Here is a 12,854-nt window from a genome sequence, read left to right on the forward strand (position 1 = left end):
GTTGAGTAATAAATGACCCTCTGAATAAACTTTTCACAATTTAAAAAAAAAAGAAATAACATTCTTTTTTGCTGCAGTGCATTTCACACTTCCAGGCTGATCTACAGTCCAAATGTCACAATGCCAAGTTAATTCCGAATGTGTAAACCTGCTAAATCTGCAGGGGGTTGAATACTACTTGTAGGCACTGTAACTGAGGAGAATGGCAAAACAAACAATTGTAATTACAGAGTACTAAGTAATCTGATGACTGAACTATATCAAGAAGATATTTTGATAGAAGTGCTTCTTTAATTAGAAGCCACAAGGAGTGCTGCTCACATGCGCTTGCCTGCACCACAAGACTCCTAACATAAGACTCAGGCCCTTTGCCTTGGCTTCACCCCTCTCAGTGCTGTAAGGTGAAGCTGGGCTAGCAGGTGATTCGTGATAAGCCATCTTCCCTATAGATGGAATATGATTTGTAATTATCGACATGATCCATATCCGCATGCTGCATGTGGAGGCATAAACCTATAACTAGATAAACACCATCAGGCACATGTATAAATTATTTTATAAAGACAGATTTTGGTAGTGTGCAAAAACTATGGCTAGTTTATGTTCTGTCTGTGACCTTTTTAAAATGCCTCAGAATTCTAAAATGTCTTAGGCTATGTGCGCACACTGCGTTTTTTTGACGCTGCGTTTTTGGCCGCTAAACGCACAAAAACGCACCTGCGTCGAAAACGCGGCAAAAAACGCACGCGTTTTGCCGCAATTTGGTGCGTTTTTTGCTGCGTTTTGCTGCGTTTTTGCTCACTGCGTTCTTATGCGTTTTTTATCAGTGAACAAAAAAAAAAGGTCTGATGTCATTTCCTTCTTCAATGTGTTCTTCATTCTCCACTAGTGTATGCAGAAGAGCAGACAGCTGCAGAACTACAAGGCTCAGCATACTCCATCCAATAGTGTATGCAGGAGAGCAGACAGCAGCTGTCAACTATAAGGCTCAGCATGCTCCTTCCAGGACTGTATGCAGGATTTCTTTGCCCCCCCAAACAAAAAAAATGACGTGGGCTTCGCCATATTTTTGTATGCTAGCCGGGTACAGCAGGCAGGTACGGGCTGCCCCCAACCCCCAGCTGCCTATTTGTACCCGGCTGGGAACCAAAAACATAGGGAAGCCCTTTTTTTTTTTTTTTAAATTATTTCATGAATTTCATGAAATAATTTAAAAAAAAAAATGACGTGAGCTTCGCCCAATTTTTGAGTCCAGCCGGGTACAACTAGGCAGCTGGGGATTGGATTCCACAGTGCAGGGTGCCCATGCTTTCTGGGCACCCCCGCTGTGAATTGCAGTCCTGCAGCCACCCCAGAAAATGGCGCTTTCATAGAAGCGCCATCTTCTGGCGCTGTATCCAACTCTTCCAGCTGCCCTGATGCCGGGTGGCTCGCTGGGTAATAATGGGGTTAGGGCTAGCTGTATAGCTGGCCCTAAGCCCGAAATTCATGGTGTCACGCCAATATTAGACATGGCCACCATGAATTTCTAGTAAAGATAAAAAAAAACCACAACACACAGAAAAATATTTTTATTAGAAATAAAACACAACACAATTAGTGACTCCATCTTTATTGAAATAAAGAACCCCCCCTCCGCAGTAATCCTGGGTCAGGGTCCCGCGCCGTCCAATCCGGATCCAATATCATCTGATCGGTTTGCTGGAAGGCAAAGCGATCAGATGATGTGTCAGGATCAAGTGCCTGAATCACATCACACATCAGCTGATTGAATAAAAGCCGATTATACAATCAGCTGATGCATCGGTGCAAAAAAAATAAAAAAAAAATAATACTCACTTATGTGCTGATTACCGGCAGCTCCTGGAGCGATGGGGCGGGAGTCTGATCCCGTCCGATCGCTGCAGCAGCTGCCGGTAATCAGGGATGAAGTCTCCTGACGCATCCGCTGATACCGGCCGGGCGCCCGCGTCACCGCGATACTTACGATCACCTGATGCGTCAGGTGACTGCATCAGGTGATCCATCGCCAGGTCCTGCATCCATCGGAGGTTTCCCGGCCGTCTGCACACAGCCGGAGCGGGGGTGGCGATACCGTGAGAGGAGCTGGGAGCGGGCATGGCACCGGGAGGCTGCAGACAGGTGAGTATAACTTTTTTTTTTTTTTTCTACTGTTAACTTTTGTTTTCGCAGCCACTTCCACCTCCCGCCCAGACATGGCGCCGCACGGGAGCGGACATGCACAGGACCGGAGGTGGAAGCGACGGTGACGATAACAGGAGGATTCACGCTTCTGTATATACTGACAGAAGGAATCCTCTTCCTGTACAGGTCACTTTACTACCCACCTCCTGCGTTTATAGCTGCGTTTTTGGTCTTAGAAACGCACCAAAACGCAGCTATTTGCGTTTCTCATTGCGTCTTTCAACATCCCATTGAACTCAATGGATGAAAAGCGCAGTGAAAAACGCGGGAATAATTGACATGCTGCGTTTTTGTGGCACCACAAAAACGCAGCTGAAAAAAAACAGATGTGTGCGGACAGCAAAAATGAAAACTCATAGACTTTGCTGGGGAAGCAAAGTCCTGCAGTTTTGAGGCCAAAAACGCACCCGAAAAACGCGCAAAAACGCCGCGAAAAACGCACTGTGCGCACATAGCCTTAGGATACATTTAGGAAGCAGTATTCCTACAGAGATCTTGTGTTGGTTCTGTCAACGGAGTTTACAATACAATGTGCACACGTATTAGATTTCCTAGACCTGACAAAGATGTGGGACTCACTTTGGGAAATCCACATAAGAGTGGCTGTACAATTCTCTTGAAAGTTTACTCGCTCTCCATTTACCTCGCTCAATTGACAGCTCCTCAGTGTCCCCCCTCCTGCTGCTGAGATCTCTCACTGCTCAGTACAAGCTGCAACTGTCAATCAGGCTGGGTAATTGGAGACAGAATGTGTGTGCTCATGAGATATTGCACTCTATAGCAGGACTCCTAAAATACTTATCTTATATCAGAATTATACAGGAATTAAGACATTAATTTTCAAAGTAAGTACACCAACATCATAAAGTCAAAGTTTTATGTAAAGTATAACTTTTGAAATCTGGTGATAGGATAAAATAGATCTATGGATAATACAGGTCTTATAGAGCAGGTATTATAGTAATGTGGAATAGTGATCTATGGATAATACAGGTCTTATAGAGCAGGTATTATAGTAATGTGGAATAGTGATCTATGGATAATACAGGTCTTATAGAGCAGGTATTATAGTAATGTGGAATAGTGATCTATGGATAATACAGGTCTTATAGAGGAGGTATTATAGAAATATGGAATAGTGATCTATGGATAATACAGGTCTTATAGAGGAGGTATTATAGTAATGTGGAATAGTGATCTATGCATAATACAGGTCTTATAGAGGAGGTATTATAGTAATGTGGAATAGTGATCTATGGATAATACAGGTCTTATAGAGCAGGTATTATAGTAATGTGGAATAGTGATCTATGGATAATACAGGTCTTATAGAGGAGGTATTATAGTAATGTGGAATAGTGATCTATGGATAATACAGGTCTTATAGAGGAGGTATTATAGTAATGTGGAATAGTGATCTATGGATAATACAGGTCTTATAGAGCAGGTATTATAGTAATGTGGAATAGTGATCTATGGATAATACAGGTCTTATAGAGGAGGTATTATAGTAATGTGGAATAGTGATCTATGGATAATACAGGTCTTATAGAGGAGGTATTATAGTAATGTGGAATAGTGATCTATGGATAATACAGGTCTTATAGAGGAGGTATTATAGTAATGTGGAATAGTGATCTATGGATAATACAGGTCTTATAGAGCAGGTATTATAGTAATGTGGAATAGTGATCTATGGATAATACAGGTCTTATAGAGGAGGTATTATAGTAATGTGGAATAGTGATCTATGGATAATACAGGTCTTATAGAGCAGGTATTATAGTAATGTGGAATAGTGATCTATGGATAATACAGGTCTTATAGAGCAGGTATTATAGTAATGTGGAATAGTGATCTATGGATAATACAGGTCTTATAGAGGAGGTATTATAGTAATGTGGAATAGTGATCTATGGATAATACAGGTCTTATAGAGCAGGTATTATAGTAATGTGGAATAGTGATCTATGGATAATACAGGTCTTATAGAGGAGGTATTATAGTAATGTGGAATAGTGATCTATGGATAATACAGGTCTTATAGAGGAGGTATTATAGTAATGTGGAATAGTGATCTATGGATAATACAGGTCTTATAGAGGAGGTATTATAGTAATGTGGAATAGTGATCTATGGATAATACAGGTCTTATAGAGGAGGTATTATAGAAATGTGGAATAGTGATCTATGGATAATACAGGTCTTATAGAGGAGGTATTATAGAAATGTGGAATAGTGATCTATGGATAATACAGGTCTTATAGAGGAGGTATTATAGTAATGTGGAATAGTGATCTATGGATAATACAGGTCTTATAGAGGAGGTATTATAGTAATGTGGAATAGTGACCTATGGATAATACAAGTCTTATAGAGCAGGTATTATAGTAATGTGGAATAGTGACCTATGGATAATACAAGTCTTATAGAGCAGGTATTATAGTAATGTGGAATAGTAGTTTTGATAGAAATTCAAAATAGTCTCACAAAGTGCAGTTAATTGATAAGTATGTTGCACATCACCATTGTCTCTTATAAGCAGCCTAACAGTGTAAATATGCCCAGAGTCGTCTTTGTGAGATCTAGCGTGCAGAACGCTGCCGCACAGGATCCACATGCCGACGGGAACCTAAATATAACACCGTGTGAAACAAATCTGCAGAATTCAGTGAGACGTGGATTCCCACACTATAACAATCTGTGGTCCCCTATACCCAACATGTCTGAAATGACCCTTGACTAAAGTCTAGCACAGCCAGGGTGCAGCTGGTACAATATTATGGGTACAAATATGCAGTATGTACAGCAAGAACCTGAAAGCTTGTACAGATCTAAAGTGGGCCATTAGGTGCCCACTACGAACAATAAGCCATGCGGCTCTCAAGAAAAAAGTGTTGGCAAAGGATTTAAAGGGGATGATAGGGCACCTGCTGAATGGCTGTTAACACCAGGTAAATCATATTTGGCTTTTTGGTGGAAAGGTGGACAAGGATATTGGGTGGAAAACTGACACAGGTAGAGGTCAGATTCGGAATTTATAGACTGACTAATGCGCCACTATCCAAGCCATTGGTTTAAGGCAGGAAATGATGACCTTACAGCATCTTGGATATTCTCTTCTTAAATGGCCATGTAAAACAAGAAAATCTTGTACTCTCCTTCCGCACATTGCCACTTGAATCCTGCAGCCAATCAGTCCTTGGTGCTGCTCATCACTATTTCGTCAGAGCGGACTTCAGCTCTGACAAAACGGTAAAGGCAACAGCCAAACAGCAGCGACTCTGGCTACAGCACTCATAAGACATAACAAGGTCACACTACTGCTGGGATACCCAGTGGTTACAAAGCTGAAATAGCGGGAGGTGAATTAAGCTTTTCTTACTTTCTCATGGGCATTTAAGAAGTGGTTACCCCTTTTTAAGGCTAAATTCAGACATCGATGGTTCAGTCTTATAATTGGACTGAAATGCCTGGATCAATAGCAAGTCTCCTGCCCTGACCAACAGCCTCACCTTATGGGCATTTGTGACAGGAGACCCCAAATGGAATTCTGAATTCAGCCTCGCACACGTCGGATCGTGCTCGGTGGACCATGGTAAGCTAACCACAAGCTGCGTGGTATCGTTTTCAGTCAGTTTGGGGCAGGTTGTCAGTTCATACCCACACTGGTATCCACAATGCTTGTTTTAGGACAGGGGCGCACAACATGCACAATCCATGGCCTATTCCTTTCTGGATTATGAATGGGAGAGAGAAAGCTATGCTCCTGATAGGAGGGAGTCCTAAAATGGAATTGACATGGGTTTATTTATGTTTTGATGTTTTACTGCTGCCCACAGGGCTATTTCATTTTGGCAATGTGCACCCCTGGTTTTAGGATGACCAATGGGTGATCAGTGGAACAAGTGGAGATGCAAGGGCATGGCTGGCTGGAAGCTGGTGTGAGGGCCTCAGTGTGAGCTGCACTGTAGAATGGCAGTCAGTTGGAATAATAGTGTGGCTTTCTTGAGAAGGATAAGCTGCTGAGAGGTTGCCATTCATTTCCCCAGTGTACACAATCTTCTGTGAGGGGCTCTGCCTGGCTGTAGTCTTCACCTGCACTGGTATATTGCTGCCGAGGGTCAAGCCGGGAGAGATCCGTACAGCTCACCGAGGATGTCTCCACCGCACGTGATTCACGTATCGGCCATGACCAGATAAAGGTCTGGATGGATGCTCAGCCTCTGAAGCACATACACAGAGAAGATAGCTTTATTTGATGTTTAAACATACCCTCAAAATGTTCATCACAAAGCTACATACCCTTCACAATGACAGAGTACAGCAAAGGTCCTCTAAAACGTAACCTTTAATAACATACATTTCTTAAAACCTCACCTATGTTGGATAGGTCTAATACATCAGGCTGGTGGGGGTCCGACGTTGTTTGCAGGAGCGAGGTACAGTGCTATATACAGCACGGGCCATCATTTTAGAAGTTTGGTTAGGATGAAGATGTAGTATTGGTGACACAGAGCTTCAGATCAGCGGAGAGGCAGAGAATAGGACCATAAGTCTCTTACTCATGGCCTGTCTTCCCTAAAGATGTTCTTAAGTTATCGAGGTTCTTTAAAATTATCTTAAGGGCAGCTTGACAGCCATATCATCATTTATTTTATTTTTTTTTCCATTTCCAACCATACGATGTAACTATGATGCACCTGAGGCTGCATTTGGACGACAGTGTGTGATTGAACTACTGCAACTAGTGATATGGCTATAAAGGTCCCTACTAAACAATGCTAAAGAAGCTCATTTTATAGTAATTGGATGTGCCAGTGCTGAAAATCAAACATCAACACTCTTCATATTGGGAGTCTATAAAGCCCCAAAGGTCATGTTCACACCATGTTTTTTGAGTGGGTCTACTACACAATACGCTGGAAAAAGTACTCAAAAAATCTTTCTATTCACTTCTATGGGAATAACGACTTGCTGCTCATATGTTCAGGCTATCAGTGACACCAGGTGTTTAAAGGGAACCTGCCACCAGGTTTTGCCACCTGCTCCCAGGGCAGTTTAATGTAGAGACACAGACCCTGATTCCAGTGATGTCACTTGCACTTTCCGCTATTGGAGGTGATAGTGAGAACTGTCAATCATCACCTCGAGCAGCGCTATGCACGTCCAACCGGTATGTGTTCTCTGAAATATTGGAGCATTCCGGAGAACGATCTCGTCCAGCCTGGCTCCTACAGTATGTGCAGCACAAATCAGGTCAGAGGTTTCTTCTTTAAAGCATTTTTTTTTTATTTTGGAACAAACTCCCCCTAAAGCTATCTCCGCACGCTGCGTTCTGGTTTAACAACGAAAATGCAGACTCTTGACAAATGTAAACACTGCGTTTAACAAAGAAAAAAAAAAACCTCATGCGTCTTTGATGCAATATCCCTGCTTTTGGGCTGCGTTTTGGACAGGGCGTTTCTAAAGGAGAAATAAAGTGATAGGATTTGATAGCTAGATCACATAGAGGAATGGATAGAAAAAATAGATATCATGACTGCCCGCTGACAGCAGACAGAGCCATGCGATGAGAATGAACTCGGATGAGCCTCTGAGGTCAGTGCTGCGACACGGGCAGTAGTGCGGGGCCCGCAGCTGTGACGTCAGACTTTCACCAGAGATCGTTCTCATCGCGTGCCTATCTGTCACAGCCTGATTTGTGGTCACAGGTGACGGACTCACCTATGACCACAAATCACCTGAGTGAGGGCAATGCTGATCGTGCGGCTCACTTCAGTGACTCGGGAGACTTGCTGTCACAGGTAGAGGACTCCAGCTGTGGCCGCGGGTAACCTGAGTGATGCCACCGCTGATAGCACGACTCACTTCAGTTGAAGCGCAGAGCTCACAGCGAGCGGTCGTGCTCTATGGTCGCTTGCTGCGAGCTTCCGATGTAGCAGAGCTGGAAGCGTCGTGGGATCTTGTGTGAATTATGTCGGACCTGGAGGGGTGTTTGGGGGTTAATAAAGTGGTGAAAGAGGGTAGATTGTTTGTTGTTTGTTTTTTTGTCTTTTATTCCAAATAAAGGATTTTTTGGGTGTATGTGTTTATTTACTTTCACTTACAGCTTAATCATGGGGGGTAGCTCATAGACGCCTGCCATCCTAGGATTTAGTGGCAGCTATGGCTGCCACTAACTCCTTAATAGCTCGATTGCCACTGCACCAGGGTAACTGGGATGAGCCGGGTAAGGTCCCGGGACTGTTACATCTAATAGATGCGGCAATTCTGGGTGGCTTCTGGCTGATATTTTAAAAACTATAGGCCTCCCCAGTCTGAGAATACCAGCCAAAAGTTGTGAGGCTTTATCTTGGCTGGGTATCAATTGGGGGGGACGCACATTGGTTTTTTTTTTTTGTTTTTTTTTTTATAATTATTAATTTTTCTGCATGATATACGCCCTCCCACCAGCGACTCTGGTTGCAGTCAGACGCACCCCCACGCTGAGTGACAGCTGTCTCACTGCAACCAATCATAGGCACCGGTGGGCGGGGGAAGCAGTGAATATGATTTGAGCCTAATGAGCGGCCGGCACTTTCAGAAGCAGGAGAAGCTGCAGGAGCAGTGTGACAACTGCGCCAGTGATCGGTGAGCATGGGGGCGGCGGGGGAGGAGGGAGAGACCTGCGTTTTTGTTGACAAGAACATATGCAAAATGCAGTGTACACGCACAGCTGCTTTTTTTTTTTTTATTTTTTTTTTTTTTTTTTTCTTCATGCAACCAAACTCTGCCTAAAAAAAAAAAAAATAGCAACGTGCAGATGGAAATTTTGACTTCTCATAGACTTTGCTGGGGAAGTAAAATGCATGCACTTTGTCATTGACACGGTTCAGTTTAAAACGCAAGACAAAAACGTAACGTGCGGACATGGCCTAAAACAAAAAAAAAAACCTAAAGCTCAGAAGAAAACGTTGAAGTTTTTGCTGTACACAGTATCTTTCGCTCCCGCCTTCTCCTTAGGGTATACGTCTCCGTTCAGGGTGTGCAGATTGGCATTTATTGCTGCCAGCACATAGTAGTGATTTCACGGGAAAGGTGGCAATGACGAGCTGACCATCTAAAATACTCTAGATTTGGAGAGGAGAAACCAAACCTATGATTTGCCCATTGTCATTTTACCCCAGATATCTTGCTTTTCTAGTGTAGAGGGCTGTGTAGCATGAATTGCCTATGAGATGAGTGCTAAATGAAGTGCAGGCTTGTGTGTGTGCGCGTGTGTGTGTGTGTGTGTGTGTGTGTGATAGATACATGTATCTCCTACAGATGACACATGGCTTACATTCCTGGCTCCCTCTCCAGGGGTCACAGGGCTAATATTTGGGGTACAGCTGGGAGAGGGCATCATGCCCTGCACAATCAGCACGTGGTAGCTACAATCTGCATAGTTAGGAAGCCTTAGTGCTCATATTCTCTGCGGTTCATAAGCTTTTCAGCTTTACCCATGTTGGCGACGGCTCTATTGTGGTGACATCCTACAGATATCCTTTATAAGAACAAAGCGGACATGTGTGACGCTGGCATGATGACCCTGTGCGTCCAGCATTGTTATTCACAGAGCATTGTCAGCTGGCATCTGCGTCACTGCTGGAGGATGGGCAGACAGTGACAGAGGCCGGCTCCAAACCATCAGCAGTATCCGGTCATTATAGGCAGGAGCCGAACCATGGCAGGGGACAGTCAGGACAGGGAGGGCGAGATGGGGGGTGTGGGGAGGTTGGGGCTCTTGTGGCGTGGGTATGTCCTCGGGGAGTCAGGACGGACAGGGCAGGATGGAGAGGGTAAGAGACGGGTCATGGCAAGATGGGGGTGTGGACGAAGAGGGCACGAAAGGGCTCAGGACGGATAGGGCAAGACGACTGGGGGGAGGCAGGATGGAGAGAGCAGGATGGAGCGCGCAAGATTGGTCAGGAGGGAGAGGGCAGGACAGGGGTTAAGATGGAGCGAGCGGGATGGAGAGGGCAGAACAGAGTGCAAGACGGGTCAAGATCGAGAGGGCAAGATTAAGGTCAGGATGGAGAAGGCAGGACAGGAGAGTCGTCAGGACAAGACAGGAGGACCAGCAGAAAAAGGGGACAGACAGAGGAAGACAGGTCAGACAGGCACTGTGGGCACGGCAGGACCTGTTGCCCGGGACAGGGCAGAAGCTGTGGGCAGAGCAGGACCAGTGGCCCGGGGCAGGAGCAGTAGCAGGACCAGTGGCCCGAAGCAGTAGCAGGACCAGTGGCCCGGGGCAGGAGCAGTAGCAGGACCAGTGGCCCGGGGCAGGAGCAGTAGCAGGACCAGTGGCCCGGAGCAGGACCAGTGTCCCGGAGCAGGAGCAGGACCAGTGTCCCGGAGCAGGAGCAGGACCAGTGTCCCGGGGCAGGAGCAGGACCAGTGTCCCGGGGCAGGAGCAGGACCAGTGTCCCGGGGCAGGAGCAGGACCAGTGTCCCGGGGCAGGAGCAGGACCAGTGTCCCGGGGCAGGGGCAGGAGCAGGACCAGTGTCCCGGGGCAGGGGCAGGAGCAGGACCAGTGTCCCGGGGCAGGGGCAGGAGCAGGACCAGTGTCCCGGGGCAGGGGCAGGAGCAGGACCAGTGTCCCGGGGCAGGGGCAGGAGCAGGACCAGTGTCCCGGGGCAGGGGCAGGAGCAGGACCAGTGTCCCGGGGCAGGGGCAGGAGCAGGACCAGTGTCCCGGGGCAGGGGCAGGAGCAGGACCAGTGTCCCGGGGCAGGGGCAGGAGCAGGAGCAGTGTCCCGGGGCAGGGGCAGGGGCAGGAGCAGGAGCAGTGTCCCGGGGCAGGGGCAGGAGCAGGAGCAGTGTCCCGGGGCAGGGGCAGGAGCAGGAGCAGTGTCCCGGGGCAGGGGCAGGAGCAGGAGCAGTGTCCCGGGGCAGGGGCAGGGGCAGGAGCAGGAGCAGTGTCCCGGGGCAGGGGCAGGAGCAGGAGCAGTGTCCCGGGGCAGGGGCAGGAGCAGGAGCAGTGTCCCGGGGCAGGGGCAGGAGCAGGAGCAGTGTCCCGGGGCAGGGGCAGGAGCAGGAGCAGTGTCCCGGGGCAGGGGCAGGAGCAGGAGCAGTGTCCCGGGGCAGGGGCAGGAGCAGGAGCAGTGTCCCGGGGCAGGGGCAGGAGCAGGACCAGTGTCCCGGGGCAGGAGCAGGACCAGTGTCCCGGGGCAGGAGCAGGACCAGTGTCCCGGGGCAGGGGGCAGGAGCAGGACCAGTGTCCCGTGTCCAGGGGCAGGGCAGGTTCTTCTCCTCCATCCTATGAAGACATCGCACGCAATCTGTGCCTGATGCAACAATGACATCGCGCAAGTTTTGTACGTGACCGTGCTACACGTGTGTAACATCTGAATAGGGGGAGGGGGGGGAGAATGTCAGTGGGTTTAACCCCTCGCTACCCGCAGCCCTTGGCTGACATTACCTGTATTTGTCGCTGCGGCTGAAGTCATCCTCGCTGCAGCTCCCTCCTTCCAGGCCACCTCGATAATCCACACTGTCCGGCTCATCATCCTCTGCGGCTTCTATGGCCACCCTGATCTGCACCTGGGTGCCCAGGTCCCAGCCGCTGCCCACTGGCACTGCCCCCGCAGGTGAGTCCACGCTGGGAGGACCGGGTGCAGACAATGACAGGACCTCCGTGGTTTGCACAGATTGAGACATTGGCTTCCGTCGTTGGGAGAGATTAAGGGCAGGGGAGATGTCAATGCAGAGCCTGCCAGACCCTCCGAGGAGCGGGCGCTGGCACTGCCACACACTGCAGCCCGTTATAGCCCCTTCCTGCTGCTGAGAACACGGCTCTGGTCACCTCCTCCTCCCTCCAACCAGAGGAAGAGACCTCTTCCTCCTCCTCCTCCTCCTCCTCCTCTCCCACCACCAGCCATCCGCAGCCCTCTGCAAGTGCTTCTCCGCCAGAAGAAGGCGGCCGCTCCATGTAGTGACATCCGAGCGCGGTGTGTGCGCCGCCTGCTGGACGACCGGCAAACTGCACAACGGAGCCTCGTCCGTACACAGCAGTGCCAGCCCAGTGCAGAGCCTCGTCCATACACAGCAGTGCCAGCCCAGTGCAAAGCCTCGTCCATACACAGCAGTGCCAGCCCAGTGCAAAGCCTCGTCCATACACAGCAGTGACAGCCCAGTGCAGAGCCTCGTCCATACACAGCAGTGCCAGCCCAGTGCAAAGCCTCGTCCATACACAGCAGTGCGAGCCCAGTGCAGAGCCTCGTCCATATACACAGCAGTGCCAGCCCAGTACAAAGCCTCGTCCATACACAGCAGTGCCAGCCCAGTGCAAAGCCTCGTCCATACACAGCAGTGCCAGCCCAGTGCAGAGCCTCGTCCATACACAGCAGTGCCAGCCCAGTGCAGAGCCTCGTCCATACACAGCAGTGCCAGCCCAGTGCAGAGCCTCGTCCGTACACAGCAGTGCCAGCCCAGTGCAGAGCCTCGTCCGTACACAGCAGTGCCAGCCCAGTGCAGAGCCTCGTCCATACACAGCAGTGCCAGCCCAGTGCAGAGCCTCGTCCATACACAGCAGTGCCAGCCCAGTGCAGAGCCTCGTCCATACACAGCAGTGCCAGCCCAGTGCAAAGCCTCGTCCGTACACAGCAGTGCCAGCCCAGTGCAAA

At 48.5% G+C, this 12,854-nt stretch overlaps 1 protein-coding gene across 1 annotated transcript in view; it reads right to left on the reverse strand.

Annotated features, from left to right (window-relative positions):
• The window catches only part of LARP6 (La ribonucleoprotein 6, translational regulator), a 75,524-nt gene extending 63,457 nt beyond the window's left edge, over positions 1-12,067 (reverse strand). The window contains exon 1 of the mRNA XM_075342726.1: positions 11,651-12,067. Within this exon, the coding sequence (XP_075198841.1) occupies positions 11,651-11,889 (239 nt within the window). The 5' untranslated portion in view covers positions 11,890-12,067. The remainder of the gene's footprint in view (positions 1-11,650) is intronic.
• Positions 12,068-12,854: the final 787 nt, after the last annotated feature.

Source organism: Anomaloglossus baeobatrachus, chromosome 4 (assembly GCF_048569485.1).
Source record: "Anomaloglossus baeobatrachus isolate aAnoBae1 chromosome 4, aAnoBae1.hap1, whole genome shotgun sequence".
NCBI lineage: Eukaryota > Metazoa > Chordata > Amphibia > Anura > Aromobatidae > Anomaloglossus > Anomaloglossus baeobatrachus.